This window comes from Prionailurus bengalensis, chromosome X (assembly GCF_016509475.1).
Source record: "Prionailurus bengalensis isolate Pbe53 chromosome X, Fcat_Pben_1.1_paternal_pri, whole genome shotgun sequence".
NCBI lineage: Eukaryota > Metazoa > Chordata > Mammalia > Carnivora > Felidae > Prionailurus > Prionailurus bengalensis.
The window spans coordinates 1,568,620-1,586,551 of record NC_057361.1 but is presented as its reverse complement, the minus strand read 5'-3'; the positions used below and the strand labels follow the sequence as shown (position 1 = coordinate 1,586,551).

The window sequence follows — 17,932 nt, the reverse complement described above, 5'->3', positions numbered from 1 at the left end:
ACCTGTCCATCCATCTACCCATCCACCCATCCACCCATCCATTCATCTGCCCACCCACCCATCCATCCACCTATCCATCTATCCATCCATATATACATCCATCCATCCATCCCTCCATCTATCTATCCACCCACCCACCCATTCACCTGTCCATCCATCCACCCAACATCCATCCATCCATCCATCCATCCACCCACCCACTCATTCACCTGTCCATCCATCTATCCATCCATCCATCCATCCATCCACCCACACACCCATCCACCCAACTACTCATCTGCCCACCCACCCATCCATCCACACATCCATCCACCCACCCACCCATCCACCTGTCCATCTATCCACCCACCTGTCCATCCATCCACCCACCCACCCGTCAGTCCACCCATCCATCCACCCATCCACTCATCTGTCTATCTATCTATCTATCTATCTATCTATACATCCATCTATCCATCCATCCACCCACTCATCCATGTGTCCATCCATCATCCACCCACCCACCCATCCACCCATACTCATCTGCCTATCTATCTATCTATCTATCCATCCATCCATCCATTGATACATGAATCCTGTGTTTGTCAATCCATCCATCCATCCATCCATCCATCCATCCATCCATCCATCCACCCATCATATCTATCTATCTATCTATCTATCTATCTATCTATCCATCCATCTATCCACCCACCCATTCACCTGTCCATCCATCTACCCATCCACCCATCCACTCATCTGCCCACCCACCCATCCATCCACCTATCCATCCATCTATCCATATATACATCCATCCATCCATCCCTCCATCTATCTATCCACCCACCCACCCATTCACCTGTCCATCCATCCACCCAACATCCATCCATCCATCCATCCATCCATCCATCCATCCATCTTCCCACCCACCCATTCACCTGTCCATCCATCTACCCATCCATCCATCCATCCACCCACCCACCCATCCACCCAACCACTCATCTGCCCACCCACCCATCCAACCACACATCCATCCACCCACCCACCCATCCACCTGTCCATCTATCCACCCACCTGTCCATCCATCCACCCACCCACCCGTCAGTCCACCCGTCCATCCACCCATCCACTCATCCGCCCATCCATCTATCTATCCATCCATCCATCCATACCTCCATCTCTCCATCCATCCACCCACCCATCCATCCACCGTCAATATTTCCTTTTACTTAATTTTTTTAAAGAAATCTACAGGAACAGTGTCTGCCAAGCCTTTGAACCCAAGCACACACTGAGGATGAATGATGTACAGTACACAACACAATGCATGTGGACTTTTTGGGGGGACTGAATTTGGAACCGTGCAAACAAGCAAAAAAGGAAAAGTCCTCAGCCTAATTAAAAATGCATTGGAGGGTGCCTGGGTGGCTCAGTTGGTTAAGTGTCCGACTTCAGCTCAGCTCATGATCTCGCAGTCCGTGAGTTTGAGCCCCGCATCAGGGTCTGTGCTGATAGCTCAAACAGAGCCTGGAGCCTGCTTTGGTTCTGTGTTTCCCTCTCTCTCTTCCCCTTCCCTGCTCATTCTCTGTCTCTCTCTGTCTCAAAAATAAATTAAAAAAACATTAAACAAATTTTAAAAAATGCATTGCAATAACGTTCACTATCCGCCAAGCAGACCCTACTTTGCAGCGGTCAGAGGAACGGAAAATAAAATGCGTGCTGTGGGTTCACCCTGCCAGTTCCCCCTGCTTACGGGTGAGACTCGGTTTCCTGCAGGGAGAGCCGTTCCCTACTTCAAAGGCGGCTGGAGGAAGACCCGCAGGGGAGACATGGCAGGCTTTATCCAAGCAGGGTGGAGAGGAGTCTGAAGGGGCACAAGACTTACCTCCGCTGTTGTCGGGCATGCCTGGCTGTGGGTGATACGGGGGCTTCGGTCTGGGGTAGATGCCTGCGGGGAAAATGACAGTGCCCTCTTAGCAGAGAAAAGTAGCCTTCTGTTCGCAGCATCCTGTAGATCACGATAGAGGCTCTACTGCACTCACATCTGCTGCCCGTGGTGTCACAGAAGACCATGGACCGTGGAACGCCCCTGAATCTCTGGATGTAAAAATCTCAAAACTAGAACTTGAAGAAAAACCCCACAAGGGTGCATGCACACACACACACACACAGACACGAACACACTCTAACCGTTCATTCACCCACCCATCCATCCACCTATCCATCTATCTATCTATCTATCTATCCATCTATCCATCCACCGACCCATCCATCCATCTATCCACCCACCCGTCTGTCCATCCATCCATCCATCCATCCAACCATCCATCCATCATATGTATGTATGTATGTATGTATCTATCTATCTATCTATTTATCCATCCATCCATCCATCCATCCATCCATCCACCTACCCATCCATCCATCTATCCACCCACCCATCTGTCCATCCATCCACCCATCCATCCATCCAACCATCCATCCATCATATGTATGTATGTATCTATCTATCCATCCATCCACCTATCCATCCATCCATCCATCCAACCATCCGTCTGTCCATCCATCCATCTATCCATCCACCCACCTACCCATCCACCTGTCCATCCACCTACCCACCTGTCCATCCATCCATCTATCCATCCATCCACCTACCCATCCATCCATCTATCCACCCACCCATCTGTCCATCCATCCACCCATCCATCCACCCACCCATCCATCCATCATATGTATGTATGTATCTATGTATCCATCCATCCACCTATCCATCCATCCATCCATCCATCCGTCCATCCGTCCATCCATCCATCTATCCATCCACCCACCTACCCATCCACCTGTCCATCCGCCCACCCACCCATGCATCCACCTATCCATCTCTCTCTCTATCTATCCATCCATCCATCCACCGACCCATCCACCATCTGTCCACCCACCTATCCACCTATCCATCTATCTATCCATCCATCCATCCATCCATCCTTCCCTCTATCCATCCACCCACCTATCCATCCATAGTCAATATTTCCTTTTACTTAATTTTTTTAAAGAAATCTATGGGAACAGTGTCTGCCAAGCCTTTGAACCCAAGCACACACTGAGGATAAATGATGTACAGTACACAGCACAATGCATGTGGACTTTTTGGTGGGACAGAATTTGGAACCGTGCAAACAAGCGAAAAAGGAAATGTCCTCAGCCTAATTAAAAATGCATCGCAGGGCGCCTGGGTGGCTCAGTTGGTTAAGCGTCCGACTTCAGCTCAGCTCATGATCTCACAGTATGTGAGTTCAAGCCCCACATCAGGCTCTGTGCTGACAGCTCAGAGCCTGGAGCCTGCTTTGGATTCTGTGTTTCCCCCTCTCTCTGCCCCTTCCCTGCTCATTCTCTGTCTCTCGCTGTGTCAAAAATAAATTTCAAAAAACATTAAACAAATTTTTAAAAAATGGATCACAATAACGTTCACTATCCACCAAGCACACCCTACTATGCAGCGGTCAGAGCAACAGGAAATAAAATGCATGCTGTGGGTTCACCCTGCCAGCTCCCCCTGCTTATGGGTGAGACTTGGTTTCCTGCAGGGAGAGCCATTCCCTACTTCAAAGGCGGCTGGAGGAAGACCCGCAGGGGAGACACGGCAGGCTTCATCCAAGCAGGGTGGAGAGGGTGGAAAGGAGTCTGAAGGGGCACAAGACTTACCTCCGCTGTTGTCGGGCATGCCTGGCTGTGGGTGATATGGGGGCTTCGGTCTGGGGTAGATATCTGCGGGGAAAATGACAGTGCCCTCTTAGCAGAGAAAAGTAGCCTTCTGTTCACAGCAGGTTGTAGAACAGGAGCGTCAACACCATGATAGACGCCTCGACATTGCACTAACATCTACTGCCCGCGGTGTCACAGATGATCATGGACCACAGAACGTCCCTGAGCCTCTGGGTGTAAAAATCCCAAAACTAGAACTTCAAGAAAAACCCCACGTGGGTGCACACACACACACACACACACACACACCCAACCACCCATACACCTATCCATTCACCCATCAACTCATCTGCCCATCCACCCATCCAATCATCCATTCGTCTATCCATCCACCCAACCACCCATCCATCCATTGACCCATCCAACCACCCAGGCATCCATGCATCCATGCATCCATCCATCCATCTACCCACCCACCCATCCATTCACCCATCCAACCATCCACCTATCCATTCACCCATCCACTCATCTGCCCATACACCCATCCATCCATGCATCCATGCATGGATGCATCCATGCAACCATCCATCCATTCACCCATCCATTCTATCTATCCATCCACCCACCCATCCATCCATCCATCCCTGTATCCATCCACCCACCCACCCATTCAACCATCCATCCATCCACCCATCCAACCATCCACCTACCTATTCACCCATCCACTTATCTGCCCATACACCTATCCATCCATTACCCACCCACCCATCCAACCATCCTGCCATCCATCCACCCACCGACTCATCCAACCATCCCCCTATCCATTCACCCATCCACTCATCTGCCCATGAACCCATCCAATCATCCACCCATCTATCTATCCACCCAACCACCCACCCACCCATCCATCCATCCATCCATCCATCCACCCACCCATCCAACCATCCACCTATCCATTCACCCATCCACTCATCTGCCCATGCACCCATCCAATCATCCACCCATCTATCCGTCAATCCATCCATCCATCCATCCATCCAACCATCCACCTATCCATTCACCCATGCACTTATCTACCCATACACCCATCCATCCATTATCCATCCACTTATCCACCCACTCACTCACCCATGCATCCATCCAACCACCCATCCATGCACCCATCCACCCATACATCTATCCATCCGTCCATCATTTCTTTCATGTACACATTCATGTATCTGTCCATCTGTCCAACAGTCTACCCATTTATACACCCACCCACCCACTCATCCACCCATCCATCCATCCATCCATCCATCTATCCATCTGTCCGTCCATCCACCCATGCATCCATCCATCCATCCATCCATCCATCCATCCAACCATCCACCTATCTATTCACCCATCCACTTATCTGCCCATACACCTGTCCATCCATCATCCATCCACTTATCCACCCACCCACTCACCCATCCATCCATCCAACCACCCATCCATGCACCCATCCACCCATGCATCCATCCACCCATACATCCATCCATCCGTCCATCATTTCTTTCATCTATACATTCATGTATCCATCCATCTGTCCAACAACCTACCCATTTATACACCCACTGACTTACCTATCCATCCATCCATCCATCCATCCATCCACCCACCCACCCACCTGTCCATCCATCCACCCATGCATCCATCCATCCGTCCATCATTTCTTTCATCTACACATTCATGTATCCATCCATCTGTCCAGCAGCCCACCCATTTATCCATCCATCCATCCATCCATCCATCCATCATTTCTTTCATCTACACATTCATGTATCCATCCATCTTTCCAACAACCTACCCATTTATATACCCACCGACTTACCTATCCATCCATCCATCCATCCATCCATCCATCCATTCACCCACCCATTCAACCATCCATCCATCCATCCATCCATCCACCCATCTATCTTTCCCTCCCTCCATGGACATTAAGTCATCACCACCTTTTTGCTATTGTGAATCACCGTGCTGTGAATGTGGATGTCCACATTTGCTGGAGTCCCTGTTTTCAACTCTTGCTGGTCTATGTGTAGGCGTGGTATTGCTGGGTCCCGTAGAAATTCTGTTCTTAGCTATTTGGTTTGAGGCCACAGTGTTCTCCACACAGCCTCACCGTTTTACATTCTTACCAGCACATGCACGAGGTCGGGAGGGTGTGGGTTCTGATTTCTCCCCACCTCACCCACGCTTGCTATGTCGCACATTTTGATTCTAGCTGTCCTGGTAGGGACGCGGTGATGTCTCCCGGGGACTTTGATGTGCATTTCCCCAATGACTGCTTGGAGCTATCTGCACCCCCTTTGCACACTCAGCAGCCCCCCATAAACACCCCGGACTCCCAGGCGCGGGCTCACTCCTGGCCACCCTCATGGCCACTCACCTGAGCTTGGCTTCTTGGTGGGTTCTGTGAACAAAGAGAGAAAACAAGTTGAATGAGCATCAGGGATTTATCCACAGCTCAAAGAATCGTTCGCATCCTAAGAGAAAGTGAAGGATCTCAAGGCACCAAACTTTACATGCTTCGGACACAAATTCCAATTTGTATTTAGGAGGGAAAAAAAAGAAAAAGGAAGAAAACGCGCATACAATCCATACCTACCGGTCTTCCTGGGAGCTGTGTAGGGCTGTGGGGCTGGGAGGAAGTTTAGCGAGAGAGATAGACCCTTCAAGGAGCCACATATCCAGGTTTCTAACAGCCACACTGTCTGGCCAGGCTCAGACTGGCAGAAAGGCCGGGCTGGGATCTCTGCAATCATGTGCCCCTTCCCCACGGGGACAGCTAGCAGCCCTGTCGGTGGAGGTGCCTGCGAACCCACCAGCAGGGAGGCCCCCCAGACCCCAGAACCAACGCCCCCAAGAAATACGGCCACTCACCGGGGTCATCGAGGGCATCGGCCAAATCAAAGTCACGTTGACCTGTGGGGGCACAGAGGGTGTGAGTCACACAGACAGGAGAAATGGGGAGGGGGGCTGGCTCCTGACCCTTGGCTGCTCCGGTCTGCCCCATCCTCCCACTTGCTAAGCCACGCAGGGGCCTCAGTGCAAAGGGCAACCCCCAGTGAGCCTCGCAGAGGGTCAATGTGTTTGTCGGATGAGTATCTGCCCTCTCCCGGCACCCGCTGGCTCTCGACTCAACACACATTTTAAGGCAGATTATCGTTCCGTGGCTGTGTGAACAGAGGAAGAAATCCTTCTGGGATCTCAGCTGCCTCCAGCTGCGGAGCAGAACCAACACAGGGATGTTCTGGAAACCCCTGAAGGATCCACACGTTCCGCCAACGCTGCTGGGAGCCAGGGGTGTGACAACGAACCCCGTGCGCCCCGCTTCCCGGTTCTTCAACGCGGGGACAGGCATGTGACCGGCCCTGCAGGGAAGGACAGGCTGCCGCAGGGACGGACCCAAAACAGGCACCTGTGCGAGCACTCCCGGAGGGCTTCCCGGAGGAGGTGGCCCGCGAGCCGTTTGGAAGGTGCCGCTTTACTCGTGAACCGCTCCAGCGGCTGCCGGGGCCCCAGGGTGCCACCAAGGAGTCCCGGCTGTACCTGCTTCCCCCTCTGCCCCTGAAGCCACAGCGTGGCCCCCGGCTGAGCTCCCGTGAGACAGCGCCTCCCAGAAGTCACAGAACTCGTGAACCCGGAGCCCCAACCTCCCCCTCCCAAGGGAGACTTACTTTCACTTTGTGGCCAGAGGCTTGCAAACTGGGCTTGGCCCCAAGGCTTTCTGGGGCTTCCGGCTCGTCCTTGCATTGCACGAATTTGGGGAGCCCCCCCCCCCAGGAGCCAGCCTCTCCCCTGCTTTCTAGCTTAGGAAACGCTCCGGGGAAATATCTGTCCAGAAGGGCAGGCATTTCCCTTCCCTCTGGGACAGACAGAAGCGGAATGCGGGCCGGCCACCACGGTCCTGTCGCTCTCCACTACTGTCCCCAAACCCTTTCCCAAACCCCGCAAACCAGCCCCTTCCCTCGCTTCCCGTGCCCGCGTGCATTTCATGTAAACACAAAAAAATCGTTTCAATGAGCTGAGGGAGGCGGGCTGCCCCGAGTTCGTCGCTTGCACAGCCCCCTGTCCCTTTGCTGCTTCCTAACCACAACGTGACAGAGCCTTTTGGATTCCGGCCACTTTCCATCGACTCTTTGGGGGAAGAGCTTTTTCTAAACAACTTCACTGAGGTACCATTTGCCAATCACGCCATCCGTCCATTTCAGGCGCACACTAGGACAGCCCGTTCACAGCCTGTGCAACCACCCCGTCTGCTTCCAGGAGATTCCACCGTTTGCAAAGGGGACTCAGGAGCACCCCTGTGCAGCCATCTGTTGATTCCAGAAGATTCCAGTGTTTGCAAAGGAGACCAAGGAGCATCCCCTCTGCAGCTACCGCCTCTGTTTCCAGAAGATTCCACCGTTTGCAGAGGGGACCCAGGACATCCCCTGTGCGGCCATCTCCTATTTCCAGAAGATTCCAGTGTTTGCAAAGCACACCCAGGAGCATCCCCTCTGCACTCGCCACGTCTGTTTCCAGAAGATTCCACCGTTTGCAAAGGGGACCCAGGAGCATCCCCTGTGCGGCCATCTCCTGTTTCCAGAAGATTCCAGTGTTTGCAAAGCACACCCAGGAGCATCCCCTCTGCAGCCACCGCCTCTCTCTGTTTCCAGAGGATTCCAGTGTTTGCAAAGCACACCCAGGAGCATCCCCTGTGCAGCCATCTCCTGTTTCCAGAAGATTCCACCGTTTGCAAAAGGGACCCAGGAGCATCCCCTGTGTGGCCATCTACTGTTTCCAGAAGATTCCAGTGTTTGCAAAGCACACCCAGGAGCATTCCCTCTGCACTCGCCACGTCAATCTGTTTCCAGAAAATTCCAGTGTTTGCAAAGGAGACACATGAAGAACCCCTCTGCAGCCACCGCCTCTATCTGTTTCCAGAAGATTCCAGTGTTTGCAAAGCACACCCAGGAGCATCCCCTCTGCAGCCACCGCCTCTATCTGTTTCCAGAAGATTCCAGTGTTTGCAAAGCACACCCAGGAGCATCCCCTGTGCAGCCATCTCCTGTTTCCAGAAGATTCTACTGTTTGCAAAAGGGACCCAGGAGCATCCCCTGTGTGGCCATCTCCTGTTTCCAGAAGATTCCAGTGTTTGCAAAGCACACCCAGGAGCATCCCCTCTGCAGTCACCGCCTCTGTTTCCAGAAGATTCCAGGGTTTGCAAAGCACACCCAGACCAGCCCCGACCCAAGGGACCAGGACTCGGCTTGCTCCTGCGTCTGCAGACTGGCGGAGACTAGATGCCGCCATGAAGGGAATCACATGTGTCTGAGCTTGGCCCACGTGACTCTGGGCGATCCAGCATTTGCACGACGCAGGCCTTCTGCACACGGCAGCATGTGGGTCAGTTACCATGCGCAGGGTGCAGATCAGGAGCCTGAGGGCAGACTCAGCATTCGCACTGGACCCCCTGGCAGCGTCAGCCTTGACCCTGCGCCCGGAGGGAGCCTGAGCGTGGGCGAAGAAGGTGCCACCCACCCCACCCCACCCCCCCCCCCCCGCCCCCGACACCGGGTGGCTTCCTCGCATGGGCCTGGGTTGCACCCGCACTGGAGCCCGTTTGCAGGTCCCTCCTGGGGTCAGCGCCCGACTGCGATACCACGTGACGGGCTCTACTCTCTTTGCTGAGGGAGCCAGGTCCCTGGGGGCCGGCACGTCCCCAGGCAGGTGCCTCCTGAGCCGGGACAAGCCACAGGCCTCCTTGGGGAGGGCAAACTGAGGCTGGGGTGCACCCATCAGCAGGCCCACGGTCCAGACGCGAGCAAATCGCACAGAGAGCCGCTTGTAAGTCTGGGAGGTGCCGCGTCCCTCCGGACACCCCTCCGCCTGGCCAGGCTCTGTGAGCTCCTCGTGCGTGCAGGGAACAGCCTGGAATGCTGGAATGCTATTTACCCTCGTGCAGGCGGGGGGAGGGGCGCAGATACCCCCTCCCAGGGCTCTGCGGGGCAGTGGCAGGTGCACAGCCCCTGCACCCCCCCCCCCGAAGGCCCTGACGGCTCACCAATAGCCATCGCCGCGCTCTGTGCGCCCCGCCCCGGATGCTGCAAGCACCCCGCAATTACTCCAGCACCCAGGAATCTCCGCCAACCTGCTCCGGCCACGCCCCTCGCCCCAGATAAGCCGAGGGGGCTGTGTTATGTGCCCCACCCGCCTGGCGTGTCTCAAATGCCTGTTCCCACCCCGGGGCTCTATGCACTGGGTGTGGGAACCCTGACAGCCGCCTCTGCCTGACCCCAGGGCCTGGGTGCGCCCTTCCCAGCTTTGGAAACTTCCCCGGGCTCATGTGTGAGCGTGACTCACGCAGCCGGGGGTGGGAGGGGGTCTCCTCGGGACCTCTTGTGTGAGCTGGTGACCCTGGCTAGCATCAGGCGCCCGTATGGGGACCATCCACTCCTAAGAACGGGGCAGCCTGCAAGGTCGCTCACTGGTACAAGGATGGGGTGAGGATGGGTGATCCGGGGGCCGCTCTCTGGGGACACCTGAGAGGGGTTGGGGGGGGGGGGGCAGGGTTCTCCCGAGGCAGTTGTTTCCATTGGCATGATTCTCCACTCAGAGCATGAGATCGGGCTCGTGTCCCAAGATCTGTTTCTGATCTGCCTCGGGGACTTTTAATCAAAGCCACATGTTTTTGGATCCGCGACCCCGGGGGACGAAGTAGCCTCCTGTATTCTGGGATCGGGACGTTGGTGATCCAGCTGACATCCTGGGGACGCGCGCGTTCACCCTGGTCCCTGCTAGCGGGAGGCTCGCGGTTAGCCTTATCCACAAGACCCCCACTCTCCTCCCGCAAACACACACACACACACACACACACACACACACACAAACCCACAACTGTTGGGGGGGGGGGGTGGTGTTGAGTAGCTCTTGGAAGAATTGTGTCCAGTAAGTAAACACGGGGAGGCGGCCTTTCTACCCCCACGAGACTCCAACCTGGGTCATCGTGGACTTTTGACGCCTGGAATCTAAGTTTCTATCCAGACCCTCAAGTGAACAGGACGCACGGCACGGTTGTGGTCGCAACAATAGTAACAACTCAGCTCCTGAAGAGGGTGTGGCTTTGCAGCGCAGGGTCCACGCGGACCAGGAGCCACAAGCGAGGTCATGCACCCGAGCTCCCCTCCCCCAGCCCCTGCACCCGAGCTCCCCTCCCCCAGCCCCTGCACCCGAGCTCCCCTCCCCCAAACACCGCACCCCAGCTCCCGTGCCCCAACTGCTTTCTAAAGGAGAAAATCAGCCTCAGGCGATCTCTTAAAAGCAGAAAACAATAAAGGAAAAAATAAAAAGCAGCCACGGTTATCATCTGAGGCTTTGGCACCCAATACAGTATTAGTAACAGATTCACAATGCCCTGGAATGTAATTACCGTCCGCGCGGCCGTCATGTGTCCCGTCCCCCACTTGTGACCTCGCCCAGGCTGTTCCCAAGCAACGTCCCCATAGCTGTGCCCCCATAGGAACATCATCTGTCATTTCCTCGCATAGGGGTTTTACTGATGGCCCCAGGACCGGGGTTAATGGAAACCAAGCCTTCTGGGTCACCTGCCCTGGAGGGACCCACTCTGGGAGCCTTCAATCTATAGGGTCCGATCTTGTCATCCAGGAACCCCACATGGGGGACATTGCTGGAGCAAGGACGCCCAGGGAATAAATCTTGGTGCCCTCCAGGCAGCACTGGAAGGTCCCCCCTTTGACTCTCTGCACAGTCGTTCTTTCAAAATATATATGGGGGGGCGCCTGGGTGGTTTCATCGGTTAAGCGTCTGACTTTGGTTCAGGTCATGGTCTCGTGTTCGTGGGCTCGAACCCCGTGTCGGGCTCTGTGCCGACAGCTCAGAACCTGGGGCCTGCTTTGAATTCTGCGTCTCCCTCTCTCTCTGCCCCTCCCCCGCTCATGCTGTGTCTCTCTCTCTCAAAATAAAATAAAGACACATAAAAAGAAATGTATATGGACAGAAAGCATACTACCGGGCTCTCTCGCAATCTGCGGAGGCTGGCAGTTCGCGTTTGCAAGGACAGCGAGGAGGGGAAGGAGGCGGCGAGCCCAGGGGGGCACGTCCCGGGCGGGCTCCACATTCTGCCCCCGGAGCAGCTGCGAATCAACCCGTCACAGGCTGCGTCCCTCCTCAGGGTCCGGATTCCAGCAAAGGGAATGGAAGGCGGGGCTGCCTGTCGCGCTGCACACAGCTGAGGGTGAACGTGCAGGGAGGGCAGGACAGACCCTCCCTGGAGCCCTGCAGGTGGTCCTGGGAAACCCTTGTTCCTCCAGCCCCACCCCTTCCTCCCTGCCCTGCAGCTGAACCGCGCCCAGCAAGGTCAACCAGTCATCCGGGTTCCTAGCGTCCCAAGCTCCCTTTTGGATCAAAGTCGTTTGCCCCCACGTGCACAGTCCCTGGAGGAGAAGGATCTGGTCACACTCCACCAAGGGCTGGGCGTCTGTCACACAAGGAAGACATCTGCCGTGAAATGCAGAGGGCCCGACCAGGCCGTGTCGGCCGGAGTGGCCTAAGCCAGCCTTCCTGGCAGGACACGTGCACACGGGTCCCTCAGGACCCGGTGACTCACACACTCTGGCGAGGCAGGTCTGACTGTGCCCGAGAGGCTGCGTCTCTCGCCACCTCCTAGGGGAAACTGAGGCTGCAGGGCTGTGGACTTAATTTTGCACAGCAATGGCTTTGATTAGTTTCCTGTATCTTCAGGAAGAAAATCCCACAGACCATGTGGCTTGAACAACACACATGCATCCCCTCCTGGAGCTGCAGGCTGGAGTCCGAGATGCAGACAGGGCCAAGGCTGGGGGTCTGAGGTCCAGGTAGGGCTGAGGCCTAGAATCTGAGATCCAGGCAAGGCCGAGGCTGGGAGTGTGAGATCCAGCAGGGACTGAAGCTGGGAGTCTGAGATCCAGGCCGAGCTGAGGCTGGGGGTCTGAGATCCAGGCAGGGCCGAGGCCGGGAGTCTGAGGTCCAGCCAGGGCTGAGGCTGAGAGTCTGAGATCCAGGCAGGGCCGAAGCCAGGAGTCTGAGGTCCAGGCAGGGCTGAGGCTGGGACTCTGAGATCCAGGCAGGGCCGAGGCCTAGAATCTGAGATCCAGGCAAGGCCGAGGCTGGGAGTGTGAGGTCCAGCAGGGACTGAAGCTGGGAGTCTGAGATCCAGGCAGAGCTGAGGCTGGGGGTCTGAGATCCAGGCAGGGCCGAGGCCGGGAGTCTGAGGTCCAGCCAGGGCTGAGGCTGAGAGTCTGAGATCCAGGCAGGGCCGAAGCCAGGAGTCTGAGGTCCAGGCAGGGCTGAGGCTGGGACTCTGAGATCCAGGCAGGGCCGAGGCCTAGAATCTGAGATCCAGGCAAGGCCGAGGCCGGGAGTGTGAGGTCCAGCAGGGACTGAAGCTGGGAGTCTGAGATCCAGGCAGGGCCGAGGCTGGGAGTCAGATCCAGGCAGGGCCGAGGCTGGGACTCTGAGATCCAGGCAGGGCCGAGGCCGGGAGTCTGAGGTCCAGGCAGGGCCGAGGCCGGGAGTCTGAGATCCAGGCAGGGCTGAGGCTGGGAGTCAGATCCAGGCAGGGCCGAGGCGGGGACTCTGAGATCCAGGCAGGGCCGAGGCCGGGACTCTGAGGTCCAGGCAGGGCTGAGGCCAGGAGTCTGAGGTCCAGGCAGACCTGAGGCCGGGAGTCTGAGGTCCAGGCAGGGCCGAGGCCGGGAGTCTGAGGTCCAGGCAGGGCCGAGTCTGGGGGTCTGAGGTCCAGGTAGACCTGAGGCTGGGAGTCTGAGATCCAGGCAGGGCCGAGGCCGGGAGTCAGATCCAGGCAGCGCCGAGGCCGGGACTCTGAGATCCAGGCAGGGCCGAGGCCGGGAGTCTGAGGTCCAGGCAGGGCCGAGTCTGGGGGTCTGAGGTCCAGGTAGACCTGAGGCTGGGAGTCTGAGATCCAGGCAGGGTTGAGGCTGTGAGTCAGGTCCAGGCAGGGCCAAGGATGGGAGTCTGAGATTCAGGCAGGGCTGAGGCTGGAGGTATAAGATCCAGGCAGGGCCGAGGCCTGGAGTCTGAGATCCAGGCAGGGATGAGGCCGTGGGTCTGAGATCCAGGCAGGGCTGAGGCCTGGAGTCTGAGATCCAGGCAGGGCTGAGGCTGGGGGTCTGAGATCCAGGCAGGGCTGAGGCTGGGGGTCTGAGATCCAGGCAGGGCCGAGGCTGGGGGTCTGAGATCCAGGCAGGGCTGAGGCTGGGGGTCTGAGATCCAGGCAGGGCTGAGGCTGGGGGTCTGAGATCCGGGTGGGGGGGGGCGAGGTCTAGAATCTGATTTCCAGTCAGGGCTGAGGCTGGGGGTCTGAGATCCAGGCAGGGCCGAGGCTGGGGGTCTGAGATCCAGGCAGGGCTGAGGCTGGGGGTCTGAGATCCAGGTGGGGGGGGGGGGGCGAGGTCTAGAATCTGATTTCCAGTCAGGGCTGAGGCTGGGGGTCTGAGATCCAGGCAGGGCTGAGGCTGGGGGTCTGAGATCCAGTCAGGGCTGAGGCTGGGGGTCTGAGATCCAGGCAGGGCCGAGGCTGGGGGTCTGAGATCCAGGCAGGGCTGAGGCTGGTTGCTCCCGAGGCCCCTCTCCTTGCTTACCTATGTCCTGTTCTCGTTTTCTTACAAGGACAACAGTCTTGTGGGCTCAGGGTCCAACGTACTATCTCATTTCACCTTAATCCACTCTGTACCAACCCCACCTCCAAATATCGTCGCATGCTGCCATCCTGAGGTTGGGGCTGCATTATATGGAGCCCACAGTCGAGCCCATAACACCCTCAAACACACAGAAGTTCAACCACCATGGAAAGCAGCCCCAGGGATGTCCTCTGGATAAGAGGCAGGGGGTGCCCACATTGCTGAGACAGAAGGACCACCTGGGAAACCAGAAAAGCATCCAGGGTGGGGCTCAGTCACACAACAGGCGGTTCGGCCGGGGACTCTGCACTTGGACCCCGTCCCCCAGCAATGCTGATGCCCACCGCCCACCAGACTTTCCCAACCACCCGCCCGAGTGTCAGGATTCTGTCCAGATCACAGTTTCTTGCAACCCACAAGGAATAAACAACATATACACAATTGGCATCTCAGACCGTGGAAGTAGAAAGATGAAAATATCCCGGATGGGTCATTTTTCTGTGTCAACGTGCCTGGGCTATGGTGCCCGGACGTTTGGTCCAACACTAGTCTCGATGCCACCGGGAAGGTGCTCTGTCGATGGGATTCACATCTACAATCTCCCGTAGGGAGAAGCGCATCACCCTTGGTAACGTGGGTGGGCCGCCTCTGATCAGTTGAAGGAGAGGTTTCCCAGAGAAGATGGGATTCGGAGACAACACGGCAGGGTTTCTACCCTTCCCTATGGATTTAGGGCTTGCCAGCCCCAGCATGTTGTGGGGCAGTTCCTTAAAATGAATCTGAATGTATACATTGATGATGAGGAGGAGGACAGATGGACAGATGGCTAGAGATGAGAAATATAATAGACAGACAGATAGATAGATAGATAGATAGAGATGATGGATGGATGGACGGATGGATAGACAGGTAGATAGAGTGGCTAAATGATAGATGATGGAGGGATGGATAGACAGACTGCAGATGAAAAGATGCACAGATAATAAATGGACGGTCAGATAGATATAGATAGATGACAGATGGGTAGGTAAGGAGGTAGGATTCATAGATGATAGATAAATAGATAGATAGATAGATAGATAGATAGATTGATTGATGGAGATGGATGGACGGTTAGGCAGATTGTAGATGGAAAGATACATAGATAATATTGTGTGTCCCCTGCAGTCAATGTCACCCCCCCCCCCCCCCCCTGAGAATGGCCAGCTGTGGCCTGTCTACGTAGGGGATGTGACCTGTGGGCCGGCCATGCTGGGTGATAATGTGTCTCTGAATGGGGACCCCCAGAGCAGCCGCCCCCTTGCGCCACGGATCCACGGGGCTCCACCCAAGGGTAAACCTGATGGCCCGGTGCTGACTCAGGGCAGCAGCGGCCGAGCCCCACCCACTCACCAAATGAGCACCTCCAGGGGCGGGCACTGGCCTGGTGCCTTTCATCCAGTTCCCTCCCAGGTCACTCGCACACCAAGCATTGAGACGCACCCCCCTGCACAGCCGGGCCGGTTGGGCCCCACCGACGGGCGCGGTGACCGCAGCCAGCCTAAACTAATGACCCACTTCTGGCTGGGCCCGCACACCCACAGATTGGCTAGATCAAAGGTACGATGGGGGCCACGGAGAAAGACGCGCAGAAACCAGACAGACTCTGGATGGATTCTGGGGTGTGGCCCAGCGTGGCCCGGCCTGCCTCTTTGGCACACGCCGTGGTTTCCAGAAGCAAAGAGAAAATGCAGGGTGCACCCCAACGCAGCCCGTGACACGGTCCGAGTGAGAATCGGTGTCTCTTTACGCGGGAGAAGTAGGGATCTATATACCGGAAGGTGACAGACCACAGCCGTCGGGAGAACGGAAGCGCATCGGGGACGTAGGCGTAGGTTTCCTTTTCGCTCAACAGACCCAAACCGCCGAGCCGACCTTGGCAAGTTTCGTTTCTGCTTCTGCTTCGGGCGAGCGCCAACGCACTGATCACCGGGGGGCTCCCCCTCCGTGCCTCATCCTCCCCCCCCCCCCCCCCCGTGCCTCAGTGCACCCATCTGCAACACGGCGATAAGAATGGGCACCATCATCGGGCTGCGTGAGAGTCTGCTAGGAATAAAGTCTCGAACGTGCTTCTCCGAAGGGCGCTGTGTGTGCAGCTAGGCTGCTCTGTGCTGAACCTGCAGCTCCCAAAATCACTTGTGCCCGGTCCCGCTGATAACGGAAGGGTCTCGCCCAGCGTCCCGGGCTGGGCGCCCTGGCGTCTCCCTCCACATCACGTCGGCCCCAGACAACCGACTCCTGGTCCCCGAACACAGCTTGACCAGGATAGACGGGCCGCCCCAGAACAGGGACACCTGAGTCACCGCTGCAAACCCACGGCATTTCCCAGACTTATGTCCCACCCAGACTTGCCTCCTGGGAATGCGAATATTTACATGACCGAGGGGGCTGTTTCACTCCCCCGTCTCATGCGTTCAAGACAGGCCCCTCCAGCCCCCAGCCCAGCCCCACCCCCGACGCCCGGGCATCTGGGACACGGAACGTTGGGCGTAAACAAGTCACGTGACTTTTCGTGCACAAGAAAGGATGGCGTTTATCCAAAAGCTGGAGAACACGAACACAGCGTTTTCCAGAAACAGAACCAAGCCCTGGAAACGCCATTCCCCCACCAACAAGCCGTGTTTTCCAACTCTGTTTTTTACCCCAAGGCAAACGGTCAGAACAAATGCTCTGCATCCGGAACAAGGCATTTGCCGCAGGCATCCCACCCCTTCCAGCTGGAATCCTCCGGCAAAACAGGGCTGAGTTTGAAATGTGGCACAGAACCAGGCAGAGAACCCCGTCAGCCCGGGGCTCCGAACCGGCCCTCTGTCCCGTGTGCCTTCTCCAAGACCTCACTCCCGTGCGTTCCCTTCCAGCCCGGCAACTTAAAGCCACTTACTCCCCAGAAGCTCCTGGGGAAGGAGATTTGGAAACCAAGCTGACCTCCAGCCCGGCGCCCACCCGGCTCTCCCTCGGGGCAAACCGGGTCTCACCTTGGACGCACAGCACAAAGCCCAGCACCGCGACCCAGAACAGTCCCCAGCGCCTCTCCATGGCTGTCGCCAGTCGGAAGGAGCCCCCGTGGAGGCCGCAGCCCGGAGGCTTGTGAGATCCGGCCTCCCGGACCCCACCCCACCCTCGATGTGTCGACTTCCTGTCTCCCAGCTTGGAAGGCACAGAGGCGATGTTTCAAGCGGAAAGTATGAACCCAACGGCAGTCCCGCGGCCAGAAGCTAATGGGCCGCGAGCTCAGACGCCGAACCCCGCAGCCCGGAGCCCGTGTGCAGCCCAGAGCCTGGAGCCCGTGTGCAGCCCGGAGCCCGTGAGACCAGCAAAGGGCTCGCACGCCGAGGACACACCCGGAGCCAGCCTCCCGCCCTCCGTCAGGGCTGGAAACAGGCATCGCCAGGCCTGGGAGGTTCAGCTACATCAAAGGCCCGCACCCCGGGCACTGGGAGGACGCTCCCTACACACGGACGGATGGATTCCAGGCTTTCTGCTTTCGGGGAGGGGGCGGGGGG

General features: G+C 56.7%; 1 protein-coding gene across 14 annotated transcripts in view; it reads right to left on the bottom strand.

Annotated features, from left to right (window-relative positions):
• XG (Xg glycoprotein (Xg blood group)) overlaps positions 1-17,932 on the bottom strand; it is a 37,706-nt gene that overhangs the window by 16,954 nt on the left and 2,820 nt on the right. The window contains exons 1-5 of one of the 14 annotated variants that reach the window (XM_043571497.1): positions 17,405-17,862; positions 6,592-6,633; positions 6,098-6,121; positions 3,682-3,744; positions 1,865-1,927 (exon numbers count right to left, since the gene is read on the bottom strand). In XM_043571497.1, the coding sequence (XP_043427432.1) occupies positions 1,865-1,927; positions 3,682-3,744; positions 6,098-6,121; positions 6,592-6,633; positions 17,405-17,465 (253 nt within the window). In that variant the 5' untranslated portion in view covers positions 17,466-17,862. Of the gene's footprint in view, positions 1-1,864; positions 1,928-3,681; positions 3,745-6,097; positions 6,122-6,591; positions 6,634-11,722; positions 12,021-17,404; positions 17,863-17,932 lie in introns of those variants that run through there. The other 13 variants (XM_043571493.1, XM_043571499.1, XM_043571495.1 and 10 more) reach the window with 13 other exon arrangements.